Here is a 27,717-nt window from a genome sequence, read left to right on the forward strand (position 1 = left end):
ACCAAGTACTGGCAGAGTGGCTGGTAGTGGTACCCTCTAGTACGGATGGGTTGGGAAAGGATTCTCAAAGCATCCAGTTTGGTCTGGGGTGGCAGAAGTCACTCTTCCCTTCCCAAAACCATTTTTAGCTTGGGACTTTGGACCACTCCAAGTCTATTACAGATCTTTTACTTTGTCAATAGCTTCTCCTAAGATGAAGGCAAGTGAGACTTAGGAGGAGATCAAACAAAATAGATTCCCCCCTTGCCCTTGTAGCCTCTACTCCTCAGGACCCAAGACTTCCTCTCTGGACTCCACACACACACCCCCAGGGAATTTCACTTGAGAACTAAATAAAAATAAGATCCCAAACACCTTTTTAGTTGGGGTGGGAGAACCTTGGGGTTAAATTGACTTGAAATTTGCTATTAACCTTTTTTTTTTTCCTCATTGGCTTTATTTCAAAAGTCATCTTTACAAAAGCTCTCAGGTTTTCTCCACTGTAGAAGGACAAACACCCACAGTACAACTCCTATAGCGAATGTTTAGAAGAGACTGTGATGGCATCTTATAATGCAATAGTCATTTAAAGACCAAAATAGGCATATGCTTTGTTATTACCACGGTCTCCGGGAAGCATTTTACTTATGAAGTAAGTAATGTATAGACTGAGGGTTCATTTCAGGTCGCCTGCTTCAACTCCATTTACAAAAGATCTCCAAGAGATCATTAGGTATTTTTCCATCACACATCCCTCTTCCAAAGAGGGAGAGAGGGAATCCAGATGAACATCCAAACGGAGGCTTGGGAGAGAATGAGAGAGCAAACGACTTTTCAATGCCCCAGTTCTTAAGCACGACATTTAAAAGAAAGGATGGAGAATTTTAAAAGAAAAGAAAATCTCTAGCACTGACCCAAAGTCTTGAACTCAGCTTCCTGCAGCTAATCTAGGAATTAGGGGTCTGGGAAAACAGGAGACATCTTTCAGGTGGGTGAGGAGCCTGCAGTTTGTCCCCTTTAGGGCGAGCAGGGTGGAACTGATGTGAGAATCAAGCCTTCACCTTGGAAGCCTTCTTTTGGTCCTGCCAAACGTCCTGCAAGGACGTGTGGGTAATTGGATTTTTTAAATGTGTGCGGCTGGGTAGGTTTTAATTAAATTTTATATGGTGACTCAAAGGTTATCTTTGGGAGAGAAAATCGCGTGGAGGACTCGCCACGCCCCGTCTTTTGTGCAGCTCTCCACCAAGCAGCCTCACAGTTTTGGCGGAATAGTCTCTTCCTTCCTCAGTTTCCCCTCTCTCAAATATCTGCCTTCCCCCTATCTCATTTCTGCTGCCTCCACCCCTTCCACCCCACTCTTGCCTTCCTTACCTCCAGCAGCCCAGGCTCTCTCTTCTCTCTTCACACATACAGCCCCCTCCCCTCCCCCTCTTCCACCCCGCCCCCGCCGCTAGACGCCTGGGCCGCCGGGATCACGCATGCACGTAAACTTTTGACCCTCCAACTTTGCGACCTCTCCGGCAACAACACAGGCCTCACAGCCCTGGGTCTGTGAATACTGCGGAAATCAAAGAGCAAATCACCTTTTTTGTCCCTCCCCTTTGGCCACCTTGCGCACCCCACCCCAAGAAAGAGCTTTTAGGTTTTTCAATAACTCCTGGGGGTGGGGTGAAGCACGGACCCCACTTCCTGCATTTTCATACGTCTCTTTGGTTGAGATGCCAGCCAAGGCTTTTGACCGCCCACCCTCCTTCATTCCTGTCTGAAAGAGTGAGGCGGTGATTCCTGAGAGAGGGGCCTATGGGACCCGCAGAGTGGCAGAGTGGGTTGGCCAGAAGAAGAGTGAATTCAAAGGTGAAGAATGGAAAGAGCCTGAGGCAGGGTTTCCTTGGGATCAGAGGAGTCTACTGTGCCCTTAGGGGTGAAAGGAGAGCTATGTCCTAACAATGCAGACCCAGCGGGGCCCGGGGCCACCTTGAGCGGTCGCTCTCTAGCGACTCTAAGACCCCAGCCTGGCTGTGAACTTGGTCTAAGGCGGACTCTACTGGCAGATCCGGGAAGTTACAGCCTCTGCCTGCCCACCAGCGCAGCAGCCCTGCAGTGGACCAGCGCGCTTTCGGTTTCCCATCTGCCCAAATACCACCTCTCAGGTTCCCATCTGTTGCAGGGAAAGGTTTCATTTCTCCTTCCGTAAGGTCCTTTTGGAGTTGTTAAGCAAGAAGGAGAGAGAAAAGAGAAGAAAGAGAGAGAAGGGAGGAATAGAGAGAAAGAGAAAAATAGGTGTGTAAAAGCGACTCCAAATCCCCCAAGAAGCGACTCCCCACACAGTCATTTTCTCATCATTGGCCTGCTAAGTGCTTGGTGCAATGCTAACTGCCCCCCTTTTCACTTAGGGATGTTTGGGGGATATCTGGAGGTTATGTAAGGCAGCCTCAGGCCTAGAAATTATCCCTTGCTGAATGATTCATCCTACCCCACCGGGATCTGAAGCCAATGGGTTGCTGCTGCAACCCTAGACGCTGAGTCCCAAGGTCTCAGGGCAACCTGCAGCCACGTGCACTCGGCCCCCAGTCCTTTAAGAAAGGAAGACAAGAAGAGCCAGGCCTAGGAGCCTTTGACATGGGCATGACGGTGCAAGGTGCTTTCCTTTGTATCCATCCTCCTTTCTCAAAGGAAAAGAGGAGAAACAGGAAGGCAGGAAGTTAAGGTAGAAAGGAAAGGAAGGAGAGGAAGAGAAAGTAAAATTTAAGAGGCGCTATGTACTGGCCAACAGGTCCCCAAATTTCCCGGATTTTGATCCTATCCAGGACTTTAAACCACCACCACTTCCACTTGGAATTCCTAAATCAATGAATTCTCAATGAATTCGTTAAAAGAAAGGAGGAAAGATCACCTAAACCTGTAGGCATACCCCGGCGTGACCTTCAAGTGGCTGACGGGTAGTGAGGCCGGCAGCGGGTAATGTATGCGGCAGAGGCCTGGAGCCCCCACATAGGCCGGCTCGCACCCCTCCACCCCCGTCTGCTGACCTCTGCGTGATCCCGGACTCTATGAATTATTGATGAGATATGAGCGTTGATTTCCCCTTTCAGGATGCAAACTCCATTATATTGTTAAAATGGCGATTTAATCGTTGAGAATAGCTTTGGTGTGGGTTTTTTCCCCCAACTCATTTGCGCCTCCTTCCTTTTCATTTAACTCTCTTAATTAAATCCTTTAACAGATTTTAATCACTTTTTAGAGAGAAGAGTAGAAGTAAAAGGAAAGGCCACAGCACGGACAACAAATGGGACAGTAAAAGGACCACTTAAAACAATCCTGAAAACCATCAGAAGGCTACTACCTTTTGGGAAGCTGAAATGAAGGTGTGGACGGCTGTTAACATCACTTAAAAAAAAAAGTGGCTTTGGGAACCTCCACCAGAGACAGCATCAGCAAGCTAGAAAGACAGACCTGGATGAGGAAGACACATTAGAAGCCTAATCTACCCCCTAGAAGATTTTTTGAGAGAGTCCAATTGCAGCAACCAAGTCAGGCTTACCCCTTGCTGATGTCCAAGGACTTTGAGCTTGGGAGGGTCACAGGATTCTCCTGGGCAGCAACTCTTCCTATCTGGGCCTCGGGGACACTTAGGGAGAAATGGCCATTCTCCATAAAGGGCCCCCATTGCTCCCCTCCCCCTTCCCAAACAGCTCAGTTTCCATGTGGTGTCTAGGTTAATTAATATGGATGTGTAACTGCGCTGCAGCAATCGATAGCCCTGCTGTGGGCAGATCCCAGCCCCAAAATCCAATTACTCTAAAAACCTCCAAAAAATGAATAAAGTGACTAGGAGTGCCAACTCCTAAAAATGGGGGAGGGGAGATTCTTATTAGCCTTGTCCTCTCAGGTTGGCCTGGTAGATTCCAGGCTGGGGTGCTCCTATTCAATGAGAACAGCCCCAGAAAGGGACTAAATTCGGGAATATATCTGTTCCTTTTGCGTCAAGTCTCTTTCCTTTGCTTCAGATGTTTGGCTTCTCTCCCAGCATCCAGATCCCAGAGATAAAAGAATCAAGCAGGGGAAAGACAAACTGGCTTTTAGATCCCTGAGTGTACCCCCTCGTCCCCCAGTGAAGAAGGTCTCGCAGCCAGGGAAGGGTTAAGTGTCCCCGCTGCAGTTATGGAGAGGAAGCTGATGAAATATGGGCCCTTGGAACTCCAGGCTAGGCCAGCTTTCCTGTTTACACTTCTTCATACTTCCTCCCACCCCAGTGGCCACAGAGAAACAAAACAAAACAAGCAATCAAATAAAACAAAACAAAATCAAATTGTCCTCGCAGTAGAGGCCAGGCTGGGCTCTGCCCCTAGGGCAGATGATTTGCCTAGAGGGTGCTGGCTCGGTTGGTGGCTCAGAGAAGTTGAGGCCTAGACAGGTGGAGAGAGAAAACAGTAAAGAGAGAGAAGAGAACTGGGGGGCACGAAGGCAGCATTTTCAGAGAGGACTTGCATGGAGAGAGGGCAAGGGCGGAAGAGAGGAAGAATGAAAAGGGGGGAAGGAGAAGGAAGAAAAGAGGAGGAAGGGAGGAAGGCAGAGGTAACACAAGTCTGGGGCAAGGAGAGTTCGCTACACCCCTCTGTACACCTCATCCACTTGCCCTGGCTACAGGTCAAAGAGCAGATGCTCCAGAAAAACCAAGCTGCAGAAGAGAAAACCCACTAGGGCTTGTTCTCCAAGATCTGCTTAGAGACCTTCCAAGCAGGCACCCGTGGTCAGAACTGTTCTTTGCCATTCTGAAAAATCTATTCAAACATGCTTCATACATGTCTCAAGGCCATTGTCCTTGAACATTCTATCAGAGTTTGTTAAACTGACATGCAAAGTGTAGGAGGGGGGGTGCATTTTTTCAGAGACAAGCCTGGTTATCTGGGGCTCAGGACCCTGAAAAGGATCTGGAAAGCAAGATAGACTGAGGCCAGGAGCCAGGAAAAAGGATTCCCGTGGAACCCCCAGGTTAGACTCTGCTACTGCTGCACACCTCCTCTGCACTTCTTTGAACTGCTTTGAAGCCCTCAGAAGCCAAACCTCCAAAGCGTATTCATATTTTAAGTGTTGCTGGCATCCTTTGATCCTTTGGGAGTGGAAAAGAGTGTCCTTTACAAGGGGTGTAAATGTCCATCGTTCTTTGAGAGATGCATCTTTAAGCCAGGGTGAGGCTCCCAAGCCCTTGGTCTCTTTCTTCTGATCCTAAAGCCCATTGAGGCTCTCCAGTAATTTTGGATGTGGGCAAGGAATAGTGGGCTCAAAAACAAAAACAAAAAACCAACCCCCCAAAAAAACAGAGATAGAGCAAGGGGTGGGGTAGAACAAGAAGGGCTAGGGCATCACTATCCCCTTAATGGGAAACAGGGAGACCCTGTGGCCCTTCTTTGTCAGAGATCACAAGCCCCTCAAAATGCTAAGTCCTGTTTTAGGAATTATCCTCCGGAGTTGGTGAACCTAGAGACAGTGAGCTTTCAGGAAGCAGGACCTGAGTCATTGGCCCCAGAGATCTCAATGAAAAGCATGGAGGAGACACATCCATTTGATCCATAAGAGGATTCTAGCTGTTAGAAGAAAACTGACTTTTCCTTAGAAAACAAGTTTTCCATGGTGGGGGCCAAATTTGGAAATCCTTCTGGTTTACAGTGGTACACAACAAAGAGAGCATTCAGAGTCCCGGAGAGGGCAGAAGGGGAGAGAAAGACTAGCACCTGAGTCTCTTTGGGGATCTATGTTCCTGGGCAGGCTGTATTTGTGGCAGGCTATAGTTAGACACACCTCAATCTTCCAGACCTGGAGAGAAGCTCTCATCTTTCACACCCCTGGTTGGGAATTAGGTTTGGAACTGAAGGCTATGAACCGCCTACCCCCCCAATCCGCTCCTCATTTTGACTCAAGCTCCTTCTTAAGAGACCACCAAAAGAAATCAATTTGAGACCAACAGGCTGAAGTTGGGTGTAAAAAGCACCGAGCTCCCGGAATTCTGGATAACCCTGGGGAGACCATAGAGAGTGCAGGGGCAGATGTTAAAAACCCAGAGAACATTTCAGGGCAAGGTAGCCCACAGCAGCCACCTTCCCTATCCTTTTATCTAAATGTATCCAGGTAAAAACGGCCTGTGGGGGGGGGGGTGTCCCTAACACACCCCAAACAAATCCCATAAAGTTTCTTTCCTTGGGACTAGAGGAGATCTCTCTGAAGACACCCCCCACACCAACCTTTATCGCAGCAGTCCACATCCCTCTTTCTTGTCCCCTAATTTCCAAAGACATTGAAGGAACATGAACCCCACAAGACCCCCTTTCTCCACAGAGTCCGGTGCTCTTGCACATAAACACCAGACACCGCCCATCACCACCGAAACCTTAAAGAACTAAGCCCTCACTTCAGGCAACCCACTTCTCAGAACCAGATATATATTTTTTAATGTTAAATTTCCCCTGTATCATTCTACAGCCCTACTGGAAACAAAATTCTCTTCTCCCGTCCCAAGCCCCAAAACTGCAAGGAGAGAAATCGAAAGCTGAAAGCGACTTACTGTGGAGTTCTGGGCCTGGGCTGTAGGCACTGCCTTCCTGGGCTTTCCCGGCTGCTCTAAGCTAGACGAGCGCTCACCTACCTCTGCCCCCTTCCCCACCACAGTGAGCAGTTAAAGTGTCACTTAACATTCTGGAGAATGTGAAATATACCGCGCGGTGTCAACTCCCCAAAACCATAAAACTAACTTTATGGACCTCACGTGACTTTCTCGAGCCAGTGAGGGGTATCTGTCTGACTTCTCGGCGATTTTTACGATCTAACTTCGAGATAAAACCCCTATCCATTTGACATCTAAATGTCATAGCGACTTTTGGGGTAGTTTGCTTTCGGCAAAGGGGGACAAAGTCATGGGGTGAGAGGGAAGGAGGGCCCAAAACAGCCTCCAAGACCCTCACCATCTCTTCACCTGCTCCCCCTCCCCCCACACACAGGTCCTGTAAGAAGTTGGGCCCAGCTGGAAGGGATTGACCGGTAAGTGTCCAGACTTGACTCTTATGCTCAGGGTGGAAGCTCAACTGGATGGAGGAAAACTGGGCCCTGGTTTTGGACCAGGCTGGAGAGGGAGCCAGGGGTCTTTCAGAAGAAACCCTAACCAAGAGGGGAAGGTCAGTCGGGACCTCTGGAGAGGAGAATCCCTTGAAAAGTATAGAGAAGGCCAAGTGTGACCAAAAAAAAAAAAAAAAAAAAAAAAAAAAACCTTTGAAGCTGAACTGATTTTCTTCCCCTTAGTGGGTGGCAGAGCTGAACTTTTGAGCTTTTAGAACAGGAGACAGGGCATCTGGGCAGGCCTTTACCAGACTCAAAGGACCAGAGGCCTTCTTGCTCAGAACTTAGGCCCAAATTACTCTTCCTGGAGTATTTTCCAAAGGCTTTCCAACCCAGCTGGTTGAGTATCAGGATGGGGTCCAGCTAAAGGCCACATAAAGTTCCTGGGCCTCTCAGTCCCCTCATCAAGCCTCAGTGGGCCAAGCCAGGGAGTGAGGTGGCTTTGAGGAATTTCTGGTGGGCTTCCCTATGCCCTAGATTTATTGAAGATGGTCTTAGACCAGGTTGTGCCGGATGGTGAAAGAGTCAGACCCTCTGAGAAAAGACAAGTAGTGGGCACTGGAGTGGGGGAAACATTTATTCAACTTCAAGGAAAGCTACAGACATACCAAAAGCTAATCACTGAGAGAGGCCTGGCAAAGAGAGATTTCACACATAGCACAGCAGCCACTCACTACAAATGGTCTTGGAAGCGAAATGGGTGAGAGAGGAAGTGATTGACCTGACCCAGACTATCCCCATATGTACAGCATTGGGCCTTCTAGCCAGACCCACATATTCACAGAGAAAAATCACAAGACATTTTACACTGAGGATTATTTCTGATTCCATACACTTCTAGACTAGGCCTTGTGGGGCCTACCAGGCAGCAGGAGTTCAGCTCTTTCTCTTTTCCTCTCCTCTTCTCAATGTCCACACTTGGACCCTTCCCTAGCTCCCTTCCCACCCCAAGGAACAAGCTACCTGAGCCTAGGGAGTGGGGGCGGGGGGTGGGGGCTGAAGAAGGATGAGGTGGGAGAAAAGAGACACAGACATGGGCTCCATTTCCCAGGCCAGCTCAGCTGGGCCCAGCACTACCCAACCTCAACTGCTGCCCCTTACGGAAGTTTCCAGCAGAAACTCAAAATACAGCCATCATCCTTTTATAAATAAGTTAGAACACAGACAGGGAGGGGAAGTCACATTAAACATGCGAATTTCTTTTTCTTTTCTTTTTCCTGGGGAAAGGAGCGCAACCACAGACACGAGGACATTCAGAAACACTGACAACTTGGGGGGGCGAGCCAAGAGAAGTGGGGAGCACCGAGGGGGAAATAATTATTATTATTAACAATAATAACAAGATAACCAGTCCAGGAGAGAGGGAGCCATGGGAAGACCCAAGACCAAACGAAAAATTGTAACACAGGACTGGGGTGTGACAGGCTCGTGGGAACTGGTCCCCAGCGGGCAGCGGCAGTGCAGGGAAGATTGGAAGGATCGAGCTGGGGGTGGTGCGGGCTCTCGGGCCGCCCAGGGCTCCTCCGGGTGGGCTCAAGGTTGGAAGGCGCTGCCGGCTGTAGCCAGACTCATACTTTTCAGTTTGTTGTCTTTCTTCCACTTCATGCGACGGTTCTGGAACCAGATTTTGATCTGACGCTCGGACAGGCAAAGCGCGTGGGCGATCTCGATACGTCGCCGCCGGGTCAGGTAGCGATTGAAGTGGAATTCCTTTTCCAGCTCCAGGGTCTGGTAGCGAGTATAGGCGGTCCGGGCCCTTTTTCCGTCTGGCCCAGTCATATCTAGAGCAGTTAGAGGAGAGCCCGGAGGCAACGTTATTCCGGTTAAAGGAGGGGGCACTGAGTGGGAGGGGGCGGGGAGCAGGACCCAGGCGTCCCCAGCACCCAGCTCACCGCAGCTCCCATCCTCCTCACCCCAGATGCCCGCATCCAGCCTCTATTTCTTCATAACCCCCTTCTCCAACAACCCCCACTTCTGATGGTAGTGAATGCTCCCGGCTTTGTCTCTGGCTCCTTCCCAGTGCCTCACCCTAGGCTGGGTTCAGGCGGCAGCTCGCCCGGGAGCGAAGAGAGCCACTGCACTTTTGCCCTAGAAAGCTCCGTTTATAGCCCATTCCCCCTTTGCTAGCAGCAGTCTCAAAATTTCGAGAATAATTAGGACCCTTCCTCACAATACACAAATCCCATCTTTCATCCTAAAGCCGGTGACTGGCTAGGTAAACAAAACCTAAGCTGAACGTGGCAACAAACTGGCTTTTTTTTTTTTTTTTTTTTTTTAATGCCTACGCCCAGAAAACGACACTGTTTGGCTCTGTCTATGGAGCTGTGGGGACCCTTTCGGACACTTTTCCCTCTTGATGGCAAAAAAGAAAAGAAAAGAAAAAAGGGATCTATATTTGAGGCAAAGCCAAGCTTTGCTCGCCCCCACCCCCAACACAGGGCAGGAATGCGGAGAGGACAAAAAAGAGATGGAGAATTACCGTGGCTGATGTGAAGCTTCCTCATCCAGGGGAATATCTGTGGAGTCTGCCCCTCGGGCGCGGCTGTAGAGGTGGCCATGGGCTCTGGCTGTGCCCGAGCCAGGCTGGGGCTGCTTAGCTGGCTCGCCGCTTCCTCGGGCTCAGAGGACGCGCTGGCCTCGTCTATTTCGGTGAAATTGGCGCTGGAGCTGGCTGGGGTCGCCTGGTCAGAAGGGGACGAAGCAGAGGGCTTGGCGCCGTGGCTGTCGCCGTTAGTGCAGGGCAGGGACTCGGGCGAGGACAGGGAACAGCTGGACGTCGCCTGCCTGAAGCGGGGCTCCTGGGCGGACGCGGGGAAGGCGCGCGAGCTCTCGCCCACCGCCCCAAAGTGGCTGGAGGAGGCCGAGGAGCGGTTGACGCTGAGATCCATCCCATTGTAATTGTAGCCGTAAGAGCCGGTGTGCATGGCAGCGGGATCCCTGTAAGAGCCGCTCAGAGAGCTGCCACTGCCATAATTTAGCAACTGATAGTCCGGGCCATTTGGATAACGCCCCGAGAAGGAGTTTACAAAGTACGAGCTCATTTGGGTGATTTTGGAGGGCTTGATTTGTGGATCGTGGTCGTTATAACCCTGTGCTTCACGATTTATGATGTATTAATGAATTATAGCGATGCACTGTACTTCGTTTTGCTATGTATGCGGCCAAATATGGGGGGGGTTAGAAGGGGGATGGGGGGGCGTTAGGGAATCACGTGCTTTTGTTGACCAGTCGTAAATTCTCACTGATGACCTCAAGAGGTAATTCATGCTCTATGGTTACAAATAATGACGATCGGAGAATCGTTAGGGCCGATTCAATGCGAGCCTCCGAGAGGGGGGGAGAAAGTGAGAAGGGGGAAAAACAGGGAGAAGGTTGACGTTGGCCTCTGAGCAGAGCGCGCCACCTCCCGGCGATTGACGGGAGCGCGGGCCGAAGGCCGCCATGGCGGCTTCGGCAACCTCTTTGCTGGCTCTGTGCAACCGCCAAGCCAAGAAAGAAACCCGGCCCGCAGCTCACTCACAGGGTTGAACCTTTAGGAAGATGGATTTGAGTCTTTTTGCCTACTTTGTTAGGGTGCGCCTATCCCCTCTATTTGTGGCCTCTCTGACATTATCATCACCATTATTATTTTAACTCTGGATAATATAATCAAAGATGTAGTTGCTTGATCTTCCCTCCTTAGGCTTTGCCAGTCCCCAACTTGGGTAAGGAAATGGGGGGAAGGGTTATAAGTTGTGTGTGAAAAACAATTATAAGAATTTTGTTAGCTCAGCCAGGCCTGCTTCTTGGCTAGGCTTCAGCGGCGGGTCCACAACATGAGAGAGAGCCGCAGGACTAGGCTGGAGAGAGGCTGGAAAAGGCAGGGAAGCTCTTCGTTCTCCTGGGCCCCTGGGAAGTTTGGATTTTTCCTTCTGACCTCTCATCCTTAGCCTAGGCCTAGGAACCGAGGTAAACAGGGACCCTAGAAGAGAAAGACGGTCGGTTGGCCAAAGACTAGAGCGACAACCATCTGGGCGGTTAAGGTTTGAGTGGTTAACTCTTCTGCCGGAGTTTGGGGTTTAAACAGATCTCCTTTAACAAGCTCGCCAGATGCCAGCTATCTCATTCAGAGACCAAATCCAAAGCCTTGTGTTGCTGGTGGCCAATAATTGGAGAATTTGCTCATCGGCCTTGCCGCCTTCCCTGGGAAGGGGTTCGGAAGACCGGCGGCCCCTTGCTGAGCTCGCTGGGCGGCCAGAGATCTCCGCAGCTGGGCCCCTTCTGCCAGACGGCTATTTTCTTTAAAAATAAAAAAGGAGGGGGGAGAGGGAGAAGGAAGAAAAGAAAACGGGGCCTGAAGCTTGCTGCTCGGGTGTGGGTGGCAGTAAAGAGAAAATGAGCCATTTTGGGGTTGAGAAGGTGAGACTAAAGGCGTCATCACCTGGATCCCTGCCCTCGGGTCTCCGAAGAGCAAGATAAAGTCGGGCCCTTGCAGCCTTCTGCTGCCGGCTTCCCATTCTCTTCCTGGCCACCTAGCTCCTACTTAATATGAGAAGAGGCACCCTGGAGCCTGTAGACGAGCTGTGGAGAGATACCCAGTGGCCTCATTTTTCAGTCTCCGGAGCAATAGGCCGGGGATCCGAGGGCCAAGGCCGGCAGAGACAGCCATGTGGGCGGGCCAAAGGCCAGGGCCCTTGGCTCGAAGAGGACAGAAAAAAACACTGCAGAGCGCCTAGACCCGCCCAGCTCCGTCTCCCCAGAGCTCTGGGCAAGGAGGCCTCAAGTGGCATCCCTCCAGAGTCTCAAAACCTAGGCAAGCTTAGAGAACAAGAGGGAAAAGGGCTTTCTCCATCTCGCATCTGAATGGGAGAGGCAATTGTGAATTTAGCATCAGAGAGGCACAACCAACGCTGGGGCCTGGGAGGACCGATCCCTGGCCTCTGCTTTTGGCTCCTTGCTTTTATCTCAACTGTAACTTCCGAATTGAGGCTAGAGGCTGGGAAGGCCCTGGGGCGGACCATGGCTCTTGCCTTTGCTATTCAGGCTCAGGGATGACAGGGTGGCTGGGGGCTTTTCGGGGGGGGGGGTGACAGGGAAAGATTGGATGTGACTGAGCTGCGAGTTTTCACATCTTTATTATTATCATCATCATCATAATCATTATTAATAATATTAATATTATTACCGAAGTATTTCACGTCCGGAGCTAAGACAAGACTACAAACACAACACATAGAAAATTAATAAAATAGAACTTTGTTTTCTTCTGAGGCTCCTCTTCTTCCTTCTAGGTAGTATGTGCTCCTTCCAGTGGCTTTGGGGAGGGGGTAGGAGAGACAAGTCTAGGGTCAGGGAGTCTTTCAGGTCCCTGCTGAGGGGACAGCGAATCTACCATTGAACCGTGCACGGGGGGACATGGACGAAATGAGACTCGACAAGGACATGAGCATTCTGCTCTGCTTCCAGGAGACATCAAGTGAGTCCGATTCTCAGTTCTCACCAGAGAGCCTGATGAGGCCAAGGTGGGTTCTTCGGGGGAGGGAGGAGGCGCTGAGGGTGCTGGGTGGGCATCCGCCAAGCGCCCACGAAGAGCTCTGCAGAAGGGGGCATCCAGGCAAGCACTGGGCCCTGCCCGTCGTGCTCTGGACAGCAAGTCCCCAGACTACCCCGACCGCAGAGCCTTCTGGGGCTTTCGGGTGCCCTAGGTTCCCCCACAGACCTCTCCCTTCGCGTCCCCCCTCCCTTTGCAGCACCTTCACTCGGCTGGCTTTTCCTCCTCCTCCTCCGCACTGAGCTGAGACGCACTGAGCAGTTTGCTCTCCTTTTTCCACTTCATGCGCCGGTTCTGAAACCAGATCTTGATCTGCCGCTCGGTCAGGCACAGGGCGTGCGCGATCTCTATGCGCCGCCGGCGGGTCAGGTAGCGATTATAGTGAAATTCCTTCTCCAGCTCCAGGGTCTGGTAGCGTGTGTAGGTCTGGCGGCCTCGCCGACCGCTGGGCCCAAAAGAGGAACCTGTTACGCAGAGAGGAGAAACTGAGGCCTGGGGTCATCACACCAAGCCCATAGCCCCTCCCCCACTCGGCCCTCAAACGTAAAGCAAGCCTGTCGGGAGTAGTCTTTCCCCCTCCCATTCCCTGGTCCCCGTTTCCTACTCCTCCAGCGCCCCCTCCAGATTCCCTCCTGGACTCCGAGGCCTGTGCTTTCTTTCTGCCTAGACTTTCGGTGGGGGGAGGGGAGGGGCACTTGGACTCCCACCTGAGCTTGGGGGAGGGACTGGCCAGGTGTGCCTCCTACGAGCTGTATCTTTTCTTTCCCTTCCTTTCCATCCATCCAGCCCTCCCTACCCTACTCGATGATAGATTCTGGCCCTTAATCCCTAATGACGTGGATCGATTCATAGTCCGCATTAACAGCCCCTCACTTTCGTGTCCTGCTAATGGACATCAATTGGGACTTGAAGCCGACAAATAATCCAACCTGAGACCCAGGCGCCAGTTTGTTCTTCTCACTCCCTCCGCCTGTCCTCTCTTCTTCCTTCCTCAGACTATACCACCCTATGGTAGTGTCTCACTGCTCCCTGGTCCCCCTTCCCCAGTTCTCCTCCCCCAACCCCAGGGAAACACAATCCAGGACCCAAGTAAACTCGCCCTAGCCGCCGGCGTCAAGCCACCCCTCCTCTTTCATGACGCACTCTTGTTTTTAATGGAGTGGTCTTTGGGTGCGGGGCACCCCCCACCCCTCAGATCCGGACAAGAGCTAGGGAGAACATAAAGGAATACAGGACCAGAGACTGAGTCCTCTAACCTCTTCCGGATCAACAATCCTAGCCTGACTTAAGTAGGGAGAGCCCACTTACTCCCCCTGCCTTACTGTGCAGCTGGGACTTTGCAAACTTTGCAACTTCTGTGGGCAAGAGGACTGATCTGGAGGCGGGGGGCCCAATCTTGCCCTATCTGCTGAGATGCCCACCTAGTTCCCAGTGGGAGAATTGGGGTTGGGGGATGCTGACACTCGCTAGTTCAGTCTTTCTGCTTGCCCCCCCCCCCCCGGGACAGCGGGAAGTCTCACTCACTGTTGCACGAATTCATGCGCTGCATCCACGGGTAGACGGGCGTGGAGCACTTCTGCTCTTCGGTCTCTCCGAACACGCTCTTGTCCTGTGCGCAGTCGGACTTGCGCGGCTCGGGGTGGAACGGGGGCGGCTCGTCGGCGCCGGAGAGAGCGCAGGCCGCGTCCTTTTCCCGGTAGAAGGCAGGCGCCGGCCCATAATCACAGGGCGCCGCCCGACCATAGCCGCCGCCGGCTGGTGGGTAATAGGAGGACGCTGCAAAGCCCTTGTCCTGGCCGGGTCCCGGCCCGTAAGGCGCGGGGTAGTGCCGCAGCGGGTCCGCATAGCCAGACGAGTAGAGCGGCAGCTGGCCCAGGAAGGACTCCTGCCCGCTGGCCAGAGTGACGGGGAAGGTGGAGTTCACGAAATAGGAACTCATCGGGAGGGGAGGCGCGCGCGGCCGCTGCTGCTCCGCCGGGTTTATGATTTGTTGTGTTTTATAGTCCGAGCGCCGCGCCTATTAGTAGTATAGCCGAGATTGGGTTTTAGCTGAGGGGGGATGGCGAGGTGCCAGTGAGGGCCAGAAGGAAATACAACCATCTGATCCAACACTGACCAATGGCAGAGGCAGGAATTGTCAAATAGCACCCAGGAGGAGCACAGCCTGCACGAGGGACCCGCGCACAAACCTATCAACCTTTTCCCCCTCCTCTCTCTCTCTCTCTCTCTCTCTCTCTCTCTCTCTCTCTCTCTCTCTCTCTCTCTCTCTCTCTCCACAACGAGCCCTGATCCACCTACGTATGATCTGCGAAAGAGGCGTCTGTGCTTTTGAAGGAGGAGGAAGCAGTTAGATGAAGATCATCCCATTCCCCAGTGATGAAATAAATACAACCCCCCCCACCCCACGCAGGAATAGGGAAAAGTTAATTGTGTTTTCAGAAAAGTTAACCCCTGCGTTGCATGGGCCCGTTCCCTCAAGGGAGGGCTGGGTAAATATCCTCGAATCTCGTTGAGAGAGAATAAAGGGGGAAGGTCTGTTTCTAGGGTTTTGTACTGGTGTGGTGGTGGGGGGTGGAAAGAGAACGGACTTGTCCGCTTATTTGCTTCATTTTAGAAACAAGGAAAGAAGAAACACCCTCCTTTGAAGGTTTGGAAAATCGTTTATTGTTTATCAGGCCTGTTTCCCCCTTTTAAGTTTAGGTTTATTGTATCCCGACTTCAACCCAATTCTCCAGCTTAGAGGAGGGCAAGTCAGTTCCTTCTGCCTAGAAGACCCAAAAGACAGAAATGTCAGGGGTGTGTGAGCCCAGTTTCTCCCTCTGGCTGCTCCCCGAAGCTATTTGCTTCTGGTAAGCCTTATGCTCCTTATGCCCAGCACAGCTCAGCCGTCCTGGCTGCAGTCTTGACTGAGACTGGGCCCTGGAGAAAGAAACTAGTCCGTCCTTAAACTTGGTGATGAAGGGGAAACCCCAGCCTAGGTAACTTCACTTGTTTTCATCTCTATTCTTCCTGCAACCCTTGCTTGGTCTCTCCTCATCTATCCTTATCTCTCAGGCCAAATGATGTAGCAAGAATCCCTGGCTACAGATTTTTAGAACCAAAGATGTTCCCCGTAATCTAGATACTGGGGGGGGGGGTTGTCTTAGAAATATTGAGTCTTCAGCCCTCTTATTGGAGACCGAGAGTCTCCTCTTTTTTCCTACTCTCTTTATAAACTGGTGGTTCCCTTTGAAATTCCCATCCCAAGACTTGGTTTAGATTTTATTTTATAAGGAGAGAAGGCTGCTAGGTCCTCCTAGGGACTTAGTAACCATCTTCCAACCATCAAACTGGTATGCCTGCTCTAGTTCTAGACACCCACAACCCTCCTGTCTCTCAGCCACTCTACAGACCACCTCCCACATCTCATGTTTATATCACCTTCTTAGCTGCTGTAAGGACTTGGGAGTGGAAGAGAATAGCTATGCTCTCTTCCTCTCTCATCCAAAGAAAATAAGGACAGATCCCAACCTGGGGGACACAAGGTATTTCTGACATTCTAAAATGCACACCCAGGGTAAACAGTGTATCCAACCTGAAGACAGGGAGGATTGGGTGTAAGATGGTGCCTGGGGTCAGGCCAGGCTGACCTACCTCTGCCTTGTTCTTTGGGTTCCTTTTTGTGAGCCAGCTCTGCCCACGGTTAATAGGAAAGGGCTGAGGATGGCTGATCAAGAGGGAGGATTTATTTGGCTGCAATGTGGCCTCTGAAGTTCTTTGAACTCATAGAAACTGCTAGGCTGTCCCTTTGTAGCAAAATGACCATTCCCGGGTGTTCCTCTTAGCCTCAATCTAGTGGTGGAGGTGGTGGTGGTGAGGGCATAAAAAGAAGCTCAAACCTCCTAGTGGTGAAGAAAGCATTGCTCTCTAGTCTAGAAATGCTGGACCCATGCTGAGAGAGGAATAGGAGCTATTTCATCAAGGCAACAAGGCAAGGGGAGGACCCTCCCCCTTTCTTGCCACTGAGGCTGGGCCTTGGGCCTCAGCTTTTCTTCCTGGTCACAATGTCCTCATCATAGGAAATACAGTATAGTTGTCCATGTAAAGTATGGCCCAAGTAAGAGGAGGCTTTCTCCTGTGATAGAGGCAGGAAAATAATTGCTTTATCCTTTAGAGCAGCAACCCCTGAATTAACCTCACCTCCGCAGGTTGCTTGTCTGAAGATGGAGCCACAACGGCCAGGGCCAGGGCGCCTGGAGTCGGGCATGAAAGGAAATAGCGCCTCATCGCTCTTATCTAAGCCCAGAGGTATTTATGAGCGTTTATTCATCTGATCCGTTTGTTTGGGAAAAGGAGCAGGCAGGCAGAGCTGAGCCAGAGACTGCCTGGTTTCTGGAGCCAGATCTCTAAGGATCTGCCTGTGGTTCTGTCCACCTCAGTTTGTCTGTCTTCACTGGGAAATACGTAGACACACAGCAGGCACCAGCCAGTTCTCCATTAGGGTTGCCGCCCCCGCCCCCTCACTCACAGAAGGAGGGATGTAAATATATACCAAGTCTTGAGTACACATCATTGGGACTGTCCTGATACCCCACAGGCAGGATTTATAATTGTGATTTTTCTGTGCTTTGAGTCTGCAGTCCCGTGGGTAAGCGTGCACATTCCAGCTCCCAGAGAAATGTTGCTTAAGTCATTTTCAGCTCAGGAGAGAAAATCTCCGGAAGGTAATCTTAGGAATGCCATTTGCCTGTATGAGGAGGTGGTGAGACAACATCTAAGCTTCCTATTTCTCTGAGATAACCCCACCCCCGCCAGATCCTTGGGTAGTGGGTACCTTCTCCTGTCCATCCTCAACTTTACTTAGGATGGGGGAAATGAAAGATCTCTCAAACCCAATCCCCCCCCCCCATTCTGATCGTCTGAAATGTTCCCCAGTAGTGCAATGTGATGGCGCCTACAGATTGGAAAAAGACTCTTTACGTGGACACTCTGCCCTAAAATCGACTAGTCCAAATCGCGAGGTACAAAGACCTCATTTCCATTATGCAAATGATCGGCATCCTCTCTGATCTTCTAGGAGGAGCGGGCAGTCCTTCTTTCCCTCCTCTGCTTAACCATTACCCTAAGAGCTCCGAAGTGGTTCAAGCCCTGTACTAACCTGACTTCCCCCTCCCTATGTTTCCTTCTGGTTGCCAAAAGAAAAAAAAATTAGGAGGGCCCCCAGACCTTCCTGCCAGATCCCTTGGGGCCTCCTGCAGAGCGAGCAACTCACTAAGCTGGGTCTGGCCTTCTAGCCGCCAGAAAGTCACTCTTAACGCAGGGAAGAAAAAAAAAAAAAAAAAAGCTTAAAGATTTGCTCTAGAGACCTCTAAGGCTCCTGGAAGCAGCAATGGTGTGTGCCCCCAGCACTACACAGCCCCTAGGCCCTCAGCTCCCAGCCAGACCTTAGTAACACCTTGCCCAGCCTGGCACCGCAGGCAATTTCCTGGAGCAGCGCCCCCCTCCCAAGAACGGGGGGGCCACAGCACCTTGAAAGGGGCGGCCAGAGCTTCCTCCAGCAGCTTGAAAGACCGAGCTAATCAGTAACCGGTGAGACAGGGGCCAAGACTCCAAAGCCGCAGCGCGGAGGCGCGCACCCCGCCCTCGCCACCCCCTTTTGGGAAAGCGGTTCCGTTAACCGGGTGTGAGGGGTCCGGCAGGACAGGAAATTACAGTGGTTTTGGTTTTTTAATGATTTCTCCTCACTCATGATGTTCTACCAAAGCATTTTTTTTTTTTTTGCGTCGATTTCGCTTGAAACGGTCGAGAATGGGGGAGGGGGCCAACACTCACTTGCAGACACCAACAGTTTCCAGAAAATTCAGTTCAACTCCTTCACCACGGACTCGCCAGCTTAGGAATTGGCAAAACCCACAAACCAACGGGAAGAATACAGACTGGGTTTGTCTTTTGACAACCGAGTGGAACTGCCTGGTCGGCGCCTCCCTTAACGGGACCCCCTCCCTCCCTTGGCAGAGAAGAAAACTAAATAAACCTTGAACAGATTTGGCCTCACATCTCTCCAGCGGTCCCCAGTCGTGTCTCGTGTCTTAGGTGGTGAGGAAGGTCGTAGGTCTGAACCCTCAGCCCTTTGGCTCAGTACCCCCTGTCCGTGGGTTACAGTGTTACTCCTCTAGACTCCCTTTCCCACTACCAGCCTTCAGGTTTGTGGCTGGGATGAGTGTGGAAGGGTCTGCAGGAGACGGACCGAGATTGAAGATAATGTGACAAGAGACTCATTCCGCTTTCTAATCTGCACTCGGGGACTAAGATGCAGTAGAGGATATCAGCGTGGGCCGGTATCCCACCGAACCGCGCGACAGGGGCTCAAAGCAAACCCGCAGGGCTCGGGGAATGTCGAGTGATTTGCTGTGCCAAAGCCGCCTGTCCCCGAACGGACGGTAGATGGCAGCAAATTGCATAATTTGGGTCAGAGAAAACTGTCTAAGGGACGATTTATAACCCACCAAGACTACAAGGGGAAAAGACCTTTAGTTTGAGAGGGTTGGGAGGCTATTTTCCCGCCGCAAATAGGATCCGAGCGTCCTAGATGTTGGCGATTAATTTCGCTTGCTAAGAAATCAAGGTCTCTCAGTGAGGCCCTTTCAGGCCTGTGTCTAGAGCTTTCTTATCTGGGCCCCCAGACAACCCCAGTCTTGTGCCACAAGTGGCTACCTTTCCCTCTCCTAATAGCTCAGGAGACCAATGTACCCATACACTCTCCCAAGACACTAAAATCAGACAACCTGAGACCTGAGCCTGAACCGTCTATCTGCACAGGCTCTTAAGAAACAAGACGACAATCCTTATTCATGCAAACCAAAGGAAACCACAACGCCTCCTGTCCTTCATTCATACCCACAGTCACTTATCTCTCTGTCACTGATAGCTTCTCTGGGGACCTTTCGTCCCATTTCTTAGTCCTCACCAGTCAGCCTGAAGCCTATCAGCCACTTTAGGAATCTGTCTCATACCCAGGAGATCTTTCCCCCTCCCCCACCCCCCAGGAAGCCAGGGAACAAAAATTGGGCGGCGAAAGACAGGACTTAGCTTTGAACTCAGACTCCAGGAGGCTTTCCCAGATCATACCATTACATTTTGTATCCCAGCCCACCCACTCCCATCCTCCCAGACACACACACCAAATGGATTTGTGTGTACAAGCCTGAAACAACATGCTAAAAGTCTCTTCCCAACCGCGTTTAAATCCAGGAAAAGTTTGAAATGTGCCCATAGCAGATATACAATTTTCTCCACCAAAATCCACACATCCTATACCAATAAAACACAAGTAACAAGATCAAAGCACACAGAGACCAACAGACTTTAACCTACCGCATTAAAACCACAAAACTCTCTCCCTGCAGGCTCCCTCCGGCTGGCGGGAGTGGCAAGAGACCGGTGGCAAAAGAGCTGGGAGGTCTTCGGCTAGCTTCCCTTGCTTTGGGTTCCTTCACCCACAACCCTTTATTTTCAGAAATGTCTCCGAAGGAAGATAGCGAACATTTCTCTGTGAGTTGTTCTTTTTATATCACTCTAGACGCCTCTTCGCCCTAGGCTGGCCTCTGCGGAGATTCCAGGCCCCACAGAGACCAGGACTTCCCTCAGCGCCACCGCCCCTCGTGCCAATGCAGCCGGGAAATCGCCATTACCCACATTGGGCAAGAGAACCGCACGGGGGCAATCGGAGAGGCCAGGAAAAGGGAGAGATGGAGGGAGGTGAGCACAAATCCACAAGGGCCAGAGCGACTGGCCAGAGTGGCTGTAGCCCAGACATCCCCCCCCCCTCGCTTTTGCAGACCCCTCGCTGGAGATCTCTCCCAGCTAAAAAAGCAACATAAAACCGGCCTCATAGGCCCCTTTCCATCCCTCCTCCCCATCTTCCCTGCAGCCGCTCCCCCTCCAGGAAGCAGCCACCCCTGTCTCTACTACAGAATTTCCTGGGAAGCCTCTCCCAGCAGCGCCCAGAGGTGGGGTTCAACCCGGTCTTGAAATGGGGGGAGGAGGAGGGAGAAAAACCCAAGCCCCACCCCCTGCAAGAAAAGGATGCAAAAGAATAAGAATTGTAGAATCTTCCTTACCTTTGCAGAACTTGGGGGGGTTTGCCCTCCTCCGGATTCAAAAGGATGTGGAGGGAGGGAAAAAGGAGCGTTCGGTATCTTCTTCAGCTTCCAGATAATATTGTCCCAACCTGAGAGCCGTCGTTTCCCCTTCTCAGACTTGAGAGAGAGGTTGTTTCGCTTTTCTGACATTTGCATAGAAAATGGAGTAAGTTCTGGCTTTGAAAAATGATATCAGGCTGCAGTCCTGGGCAGATTGTCCATTTAGCCTTCATGATGACTAAAAATCCCAGATCAGCAAGTAAATTAACTTAAGAATCAAAATTATTTTAGGTTCTCTCTTTTGTGTAATTCCCACCCCTCCTTCCCTCTCTCAGCCTTCTCTCCTCTCCCCCCTCTCCTTCTCTCTCTCTCTCTCTCTCTCTCTCTCTCTCTCTCTCTCTGATATTGAAGTATAAAAATATCAAGAGGCTGGAGCCCTGAAGGACGGCAGTGCTCCGACCTAGGTGTGGTGTCCAAAAGAATGCTGCATTATAACCACCAGGGAAATGATAAAAAGTTCATGTTCACGATCGCCCGGCCACATGACCGGCGCCGGCCAATCGCTGGATTCAACCACTCATAAACTTCTATCACAAAGTTGTAAATTTTCATAAAACAACAAGGAATTTATTGCATTTCTTCATGGCTGCTCCACCAGCAACCCTTTTCTCCGTCGCCATCTTCTTTTCTTCCCCTTCTCTTTTTAGGGAAACCCCAATCTGAGACAGGCTGAGATTTGGGGTGCAAGAATTCAGGGTGGAGAAGCCATAATGGTTCAGCTAGAACCGGGGTTTTCTCTGGAACCTCCACATTTTTTTCTCAAGAGCTCTGTCTGTCTTTTATAGTAAAAATCCCCACCCCACCCCCAGTCTTCCACAAGGGAATGTTCTGAGGTAACAGGGAGGTGAGGCCAAAGCAGCAGCCTGTGTTAGGAGCTGCTATCTGCTTTGTGACAAAAAGAAAGCTCCTGTACCCCATCTCCTCCTCTGAATACCCCCACATTCCTAGCCCTAGAGACTGTGGGGTTCCCCCACCTATGAGGTTTGCAGCATTGCAGGTGTGGTGTGGGGGTGGTGGGTTTCAGTCCACAGGGTCTAGTTTTTGCCTCGGGAGGGAAGGTGTCCTGGATGGGGGCCAAGCTTGATAGTCTAACAAGCAGATTCTCCACCTCAGCACCTCAGAAACTGGGGGAGGGAGAAGACAGATCACTCCCGCCCAAAGGCCTGCTTTTGGAACCAGGTTCCCCTGGGCTCGCCAGGGGTTGCAGCGGTCAGTTCTGGAGGAAGCCGCAGGTTTTAAGGGCTTTTTCTCACAAGCTGCGGGTTTTAAGGGCTGTCTCTTAGAAATTCAAATTAAGCAGATTTTTCCGGAAACCAATCACCTTTTTCAAGCCCTTTTAGTTTAAGATAACCTTCTTTAAACAATTGAGGGTTTGTAAACGAATAAATATTAAAAACCAGCACCCCACGTCTAGGTGTAAGACACTATCGTTTAGGTTTTTCAGCGATGAAGGATTTACGAAATCCTTGATTTTATTTTAACAATAACTCACTCCATTTTCCTAGGCTTTCTTTAAAAAAACAAAAACTACATTTTAGGTTGAGTTTCTGGTAACCAAACGCAGAAAACGAAATAATCCCCTTTTTAAAAAAAAATCTTTTTTCTCTCTCCCTCCCCCTCCTGTGTGTGTGTGTGTGTGTGCCCCTCAGAAGGTTCCAGGTTGGCCGTACTCAGGAGCAGGCCGAGCGGCCCAGAGGAAGCCCTGGCAGCCGGTGCTGCCAGGCTCACTGCGGACTGCACCCCAGCCCGGTAAACTCGCTGTCGCTCGCGGGGACTGAATTTCCTTCAATTTTAAAATTTCATGTGGATCGCCCATGCCAATTTAGAATGAAATAGATTTAAATACATAAAATAAAAATAAATTGAAATAAAATCAAGGCATCTGATGAAAAATGTTTGCCAACTGAGTGGGAAAATTGTGAGCAACCTGGCAAGTAGGTTGTCCTGGGGAGGCTAGGAGGCCTCTACTTGCTGGCCTGGCCTCTTCCCAAACCACCTCAGACATAGAAAGGATGGGTGTTCACCCTTCACTTCCCTTCCTTTTGTTTTTTGAAGGCCTACTGTTTTGGATTTTATCACTGTACTTGTGGCTGGTCACTAGGCTCAGATTTCATAGTCTCAGTTAAAGGCCTGGATAGGAGAAGGTGTTTGTAAAACTGGAAGCTTTTAAATTGGGGAGGGGAGGGAGTTGTGTTTTGGGCCTGTGTGACGGAACATATGGTCTCATGGATGTATTTACTTAGGGGCAAATGTGACTCTCTGTTTATTATCCAATGTGTGAGTGTACATTGGTGTGTATGAATGTGTCTGTGAGTGACTGTGAACATGTGTTTACTTGTGAGTGTGTGTGAATGTGTGTGTGTGTGTGTGTTCTGGGCATGGAGCCGGGGACTGTGTGAAAGCCTGGATGTATATGAATGTCTGTATGACTATATGAATGTCTGTGTTTATTTGTGACTGTAACCATGTATGCACTTGTGTGCTGTCAGCTTGTAAATATGGGAATTGTGTGTTTTGGTGAAAGTATAAAGAAAGTGTGTGTGTGTGTGTGTGTGTGTGTGTGTGTGTGTGTGTGTGTGTGTCTCATGTTGGGGTTCATTTACTGGCAGTCTCTATAGCAGGGACATCTGAAAAATAAAAGTAAACCCAGCACAGACAGAAAAAGACCAGTAGAGGGGCTCTGGGACACTCGCCCACTACAAGCCCTTATACCCTCCCAGCCAGAGGGAGACAGAAAACACAGCATCTGTTGATATTTAATCCTGTTTTATTTTCCATCCTTCAGATATACAGAAAGAGGTTCGTGGATAGGACCTAGAAACAGCAGCCAAAATGCACCAGACGCAGAAGCTAGTAGATCCTCAGGGCTCCATACAGCCCTTCTAGTACTGCTACTGGGAAGTATGGGGTAGGTAAGGAACTAATCTGTTCATCTGGAACCACAGTTCACAAAGACAGCTTCAAAGAGGGCTTACAAAACAGCAAGATTTTACAAAGACCTTACTAGCAACATAGAAAAGGGGAGGCACATTCCAGAAAGTCACGGAGCAGGTAGAGAATGTCCTTCCCATACTGTACAAAAACAGACAACACACTTTCCCGTAGGTAGTATTTTTTTTTTACAGTGTTAAGAAACCCAAATTTCACCCTTCTCTTTCCTTATTATTTTTAGACCTCTTCATTTAAATAGTTTGCCCCTTTATTTGAGTTTCGGGCTTCAGTTCCCACAATTGGGTTCTCCCTCTCTTCTCTTTCCTCCTCTTGGCTTTCTCTGTCCCTCACTCTTCCTCCTCCTCCTCCTCCTCGGCTTCTGCCTTGTCCTGGCCAGTGGTTCCCGGGCCTGAGGTTTTGTTCTCCTTTTTCCACTTCATGCGCCGGTTCTGAAACCAGATCTTGATCTGTCTTTCGGTGAGACAGAGCGCGTGCGCGATCTCGATGCGCCTCCGCCGAGTCAGGTAGCGATTGTAGTGAAATTCTTTCTCCAGCTCCAGGGTTTGGTAGCGTGTATAGGTCTGGCGGCCTCGCTTTCGGTCAGGCCCTACACACAGGATGAAAGAGAGAGAGAGAGAGAGAGAGAGAGAGAGAGAGAGAGAGAGAGAGAGAGAGAGAGAGAGAGAGAGAGAGAGTCTGTGTGAAAAACACCAACAGAATTCTGAGCCCCTTCCTAGGTGGTTGCCTTGGTGGAACTAAATTAATCCCCTTTCACTACCAGGTGCAGAAAACATTTGTTTTCTTTTCTTCGTGTGTGTGTGTGTGTGTGTGTGTGTGTGTGTCCATAAGAGTTGTTCTGTTTTTCAAGCTGGGTCATGCTATGGAGCCTCTGGCTGGTTTCAAACTAGCAGCCTTCCTCCTAATTCAGCCTCCCCAAGTACCAAGCGCTGGGTTCCCAGGCCAGCCCCAGCACACCAGGTAGTCCTGTCTCCCGTGAAGGGTGGTTTTGCTCTGCCAAGAGCTTCTGAAAACCAGGTAGTTCTCAGCTGCTGGCTCCCTGAGACTCTATTCCAAAGGGGCTAACACAGAAAGAGAGCAAATTCTGTCATCAGTCACTCACTCTCTAAGGTCAGGGGCTCCAAGTCTACCCTTTCCCCATTCAGGTGGCCTTTGAGGTACAGGGCTCTGGAAACCATATTAGTGTCCCTAGAGTGGGGCTCCAGGCCTAGTCTGAGAAGAACAGAAATAAAAGGAGCCATAGGCCCAGTCCTCACCCAAACTTGTTGTGAAATGGGGAAGAGGCAAGGACTTTATTTCCTTGGACCTTGGCATTAGTAGTCTGACAGAACTTGGCTCTGATGATTCCTTCCCAGTAAGTATCAAGCAAGGTCTGACTCCCCGCCTGCCTTCCTGCACATGAAACCTACTTGTCTGAAGCAATATTTGGGCCTCCAGGACTGCAAGGAAGGAAAGAATGACCAGGGCCTACGAGAGAGAGCAAGGTGAAGATCCCTATGGTGGGGCAGAAGGGTATCTGAGCACTTCCAGCATAGACGCAGAACCCCAAGGAGACTGGGGAGATGCTGGTATCCGCCCTCTTGGGAAGGAGACAGGAGAGGGGAGAGAGGCTAAGGACCTTAATTTCAAGTCAGCTATAAGCCAAGGTGAAATATTTACGAGGTGGGGGGGGAGGGAGGGGACTTTGATAAACCAACTGGAAGGTCAGTTCAATCACAGAGTAGGTAACAGGAACTGTAAAGAACAATAGTCAAGAAATGGTTTCCTCGTGGCCCCCAAGCCCATGAGTATAGGAGTCTCTGGCCGGGTTGGGTCTTCTGAGCCTTGGAGTTGGCTCCCAAGCCCACCTGCCTTGGGGAAATGTAAAAGGTGTGCGAGGAGGAAGCTTTGAAGGAGACCTGAAGAAGGAAACCTATGGTCCCTAAAGCATCTTGCACTCCCTAAATCTTGATTTGTTTCTGAAGAGTCTTAGCCCTCCCCAAGAGGAGAGTCATCCTTCTGGAGTGATACCACCAAACTTGGCTGTACCTCAGGGGCCCACGGAGCTCTTGGAAAGACACCTGAAAAAAAAAACAAAAACAACAACTATGCTCTCCTGGGGAGCTGATGGGCTTTCTAAGTCCATCAGGAGGTGGGGGTCAGTAGACTCATCGCTCTGGGTCTCAGACTAACTCCTTCACCACTCTCTGGCTCTGTGTCCCTGTCTGGGTCCTCATCTCTTCTGTTTCCTCCCCCCCCCCCATCCCACCAGGCCTCTAGAGCCCACCTCTAATTGTCCTGATGGGAATAATGGGGGAGCGGGGTTGGCTAGAAAGGAAGGGGGAGGGGAGAATTGCTTAGCGCCATGGCCCCCTCCTCCATATCTTACCCAAGCTAGGGCTGGGGGGGGGCACACCCAGAACTAAGCTCTCAGGCAGGGAAGGGGGAGAGAAAAGAGAGAGACCCTAATGGCTATTCTCTGCAAACCCCAGCCTTTCTAGGCAAGACAAACGGCCTCGTCTCCAGCCCGTGCCGGCGCTGCTGATAAATATTTAAAGCTAAAAGGCCCGGAGGAAGGGTTGGGGGCGGGCTGGGGGCTTTGAGCTCTGTGGCGTCGGCAAAAAGAGATCCGCTAGGGCCTGAGAACACTGAGCAAAACTGGGAGTGGGGGTGGCGCCTGTGGTCCCAGCTCAGAATTAAACGGCGTGGAAATGGCCGATCTGCATCCGGGAATAACCTGGACATAGAGAAGGGTGCCCTGGCCGGAAGGGAGCCCTTCTGGGGACCGTGGCCCGGACATTGCGGCTCGGGACCGCTCAGAGCGCGGCGTTACCTGAGCTTCGCATCCAGGGGTAGATCCGGAAGTTACTCTCGGCCGCCAAGTCCGAGTCCCTCTGCTCCTTGGCGCCAGCCGCCTTGGCGGGGTCGCCCGGACACACCCCGGAGAGGTTCTGCTCAAAGGGCGCGCAGTGCATGTTGAAGGAACTCGGTTCGAGCCCGTAGCCGGTTGCATAGACGCCAGCCGCGCTCTGGCCCGCCATGGCCCCCCCGCCGGAGTACAGACCCTGCACCGAGGCGGAGAAGGGAGCGCCCGGACCTGCTCCATAGCCGGGGCGCTGGGGGTTGGAAGCAAAGGCGCAAGAAGTTTGTTCGGGGAAGGCTCCTGGAGCGAAAACCGAACTTGCGGCTGGATATTTAGAAAATAAAGCATTCGCATAATACAATGAACTCATAATTTGGCCGGATGATTTGTAGTCGGGGACGTTTTAGTGTCGGTTTTACGAGATTCCTTGATATATTACAGAATTAGAGTCCAGATTTACACCAAAAGGACCCCCTTTTTCCTCTTCTGACCACGTGACCCCGGCCCACGTGATATCCCCTCGGCCAATGGTATGACGGCCTCCCGGAGGCTCCCAGTAATGTGGAAAAAATTGTGTGGCGTTGGATTTATAAAATATGATCAATAATGAATGGGAAGGCCGAGCTCTGCGGATTGGGGCTGGGGGCTTAAGGGCCGCTGTCGACCCCCGCGGGCTGGAGGCAGCTTGCAGGCGAGATTTGGGGAAGAAGGAATTGAGTGGAAGAGAAAATAAATAACCTCTGAGCGAACCGTGTTGTCATCCCCCACCCATTTCCCCCAGCCGGTTACAGAGCGAGAGAGATGCAGGGATTGAATGTTCGCAACTTGGTGGGTGGGTGCTGGCCGAATATTTATTAATTTGGGCTAATTCATCCGAGCTGCTGCTCTTCTCCCAAGAGGAGGGACGAGGTTGTCTTAGTGCCCCAGTTGTAGTAACTAGATGTGATCAAGGCGTCCCTAAGGCAGAGATCAAACCCAATAGGCGTTGGACGCTGAGATTTCTGATGACAATAAAAAGATATACTAAATTTAAAAAGAATGGAGTGGGGGCTGGGAGAAGAAGGAAGAGAGGAAGGAGGCTTGGGTCTGGCTCACTGCTTTCCCGGTTCCGGAAGGCGGATGCCTCACTC

The 27,717-nt window shown here is 51.0% G+C and overlaps 4 protein-coding genes and 1 long non-coding RNA gene across 7 annotated transcripts in view; 1 reads left to right on the plus strand and 4 right to left on the minus strand.

Annotated features, from left to right (window-relative positions):
• Positions 1-20,805, minus strand: part of Hoxb3 (homeobox B3) — a 53,473-nt gene extending 32,668 nt beyond the window's left edge. Inside the window, exon 1 of the mRNA XM_029483438.2 lies at positions 20,716-20,805. The gene's annotated coding sequence lies outside the window, so the exon portion shown is untranslated. The remainder of the gene's footprint in view (positions 1-20,715) is intronic.
• Positions 6,789-22,604, plus strand: LOC110304354 (uncharacterized). Of its 2 annotated transcripts, XR_003838004.1 has the most exons (4): positions 6,789-7,011; positions 16,804-16,903; positions 20,175-20,353; positions 22,446-22,604. It is a non-coding gene; the product is annotated as an uncharacterized LOC110304354 (long non-coding RNA). The 2 variants fall into 2 exon arrangements; XR_002379069.3 differs by lacking the exon at positions 16,804-16,903.
• On the minus strand, positions 7,887-10,127 carry Hoxb5 (homeobox B5). Its single transcript, XM_021175662.3, has 2 exons — positions 9,566-10,127; positions 7,887-8,867 (listed from the first exon to the last, which is right to left on the minus strand). The coding sequence occupies exons 1-2, from the start codon at positions 10,125-10,127 to the stop codon at positions 8,620-8,622; spliced, it is 810 nt and encodes a 269-aa protein (XP_021031321.1). The 3' UTR covers positions 7,887-8,619.
• Positions 12,189-20,892, minus strand: Hoxb6 (homeobox B6). Its single transcript, XM_029483439.2, has 3 exons — positions 20,716-20,892; positions 14,141-14,633; positions 12,189-13,080 (listed from the first exon to the last, which is right to left on the minus strand). The coding sequence occupies exons 1-3, from the start codon at positions 20,890-20,892 to the stop codon at positions 12,821-12,823; spliced, it is 930 nt and encodes a 309-aa protein (XP_029339299.1). The 3' UTR covers positions 12,189-12,820.
• A 941-nt stretch (positions 22,605-23,545) lies between the features above and the next one.
• On the minus strand, positions 23,546-27,057 carry Hoxb7 (homeobox B7). Of its 2 annotated transcripts, XM_029484180.1 has the most exons (4): positions 26,558-27,057; positions 25,774-25,805; positions 25,155-25,212; positions 23,546-24,334 (listed from the first exon to the last, which is right to left on the minus strand). In XM_029484180.1, exons 1-4 carry the CDS (start codon positions 26,955-26,957, stop codon positions 24,075-24,077), a joined length of 750 nt encoding a protein of 249 aa, XP_029340040.1. In that variant the 5' UTR covers positions 26,958-27,057; the 3' UTR covers positions 23,546-24,074. The 2 variants fall into 2 exon arrangements, with proteins under 2 accessions (XP_029340040.1, XP_021032978.1); XM_021177319.2 differs by lacking the exons at positions 25,155-25,212; positions 25,774-25,805.
• Between the last annotated feature and the right edge of the window lie 660 nt (positions 27,058-27,717).

The sequence above is a fragment of the Mus caroli genome, unplaced genomic scaffold (assembly GCF_978045245.1).
Source record: "Mus caroli unplaced genomic scaffold, Mus_caroli_1 scaffold_13, whole genome shotgun sequence".
In the NCBI taxonomy this organism is placed as follows: domain Eukaryota; kingdom Metazoa; phylum Chordata; class Mammalia; order Rodentia; family Muridae; genus Mus; species Mus caroli.

What these genes read in the sequence shown, in the direction of transcription:
- Hoxb5 (XM_021175662.3), bottom strand. Translation starts at nt 10,127, where the DNA reads ATGAGCTCGTACTTTGTAAACTCCTTCTCGGGGCGTTATCCAAATGGC. An exon ending in GAAGCTTCACATCAGCCACG is followed by an intron (nt 8,868 to 9,565) that starts GTAATTCTCCAT and finishes TAACTGCTCTAG; the next exon opens with ATATGACTGGGCCAGACGGA.
- Hoxb7 (XM_029484180.1), bottom strand. Translation starts at nt 26,957, where the DNA reads ATGAGTTCATTGTATTATGCGAATGCTTTATTTTCTAAATATCCAGCC. An exon ending in CCCCTGGATGCGAAGCTCAG is followed by an intron (nt 25,806 to 26,557) that starts GTAACGCCGCGC and finishes TTTTTTTTTCAG; the next exon opens with GTGTCTTTCCAAGAGCTCCG. An exon ending in GAGCTCCGTGGGCCCCTGAG is followed by an intron (nt 25,213 to 25,773) that starts GTACAGCCAAGT and finishes TCTCTCTCGTAG; the next exon opens with GCCCTGGTCATTCTTTCCTT.
- Hoxb6 (XM_029483439.2), bottom strand. Translation starts at nt 20,892, where the DNA reads ATGCAAATGTCAGAAAAGCGAAACAACCTCTCTCTCAAGTCTGAGAAG. An exon ending in CCCCCCCAAGTTCTGCAAAG is followed by an intron (nt 14,634 to 20,715) that starts GTAAGGAAGATT and finishes TACTACTAATAG; the next exon opens with GCGCGGCGCTCGGACTATAA. An exon ending in GCGCATGAATTCGTGCAACA is followed by an intron (nt 13,081 to 14,140) that starts GTGAGTGAGACT and finishes TCTGCGTAACAG; the next exon opens with GTTCCTCTTTTGGGCCCAGC.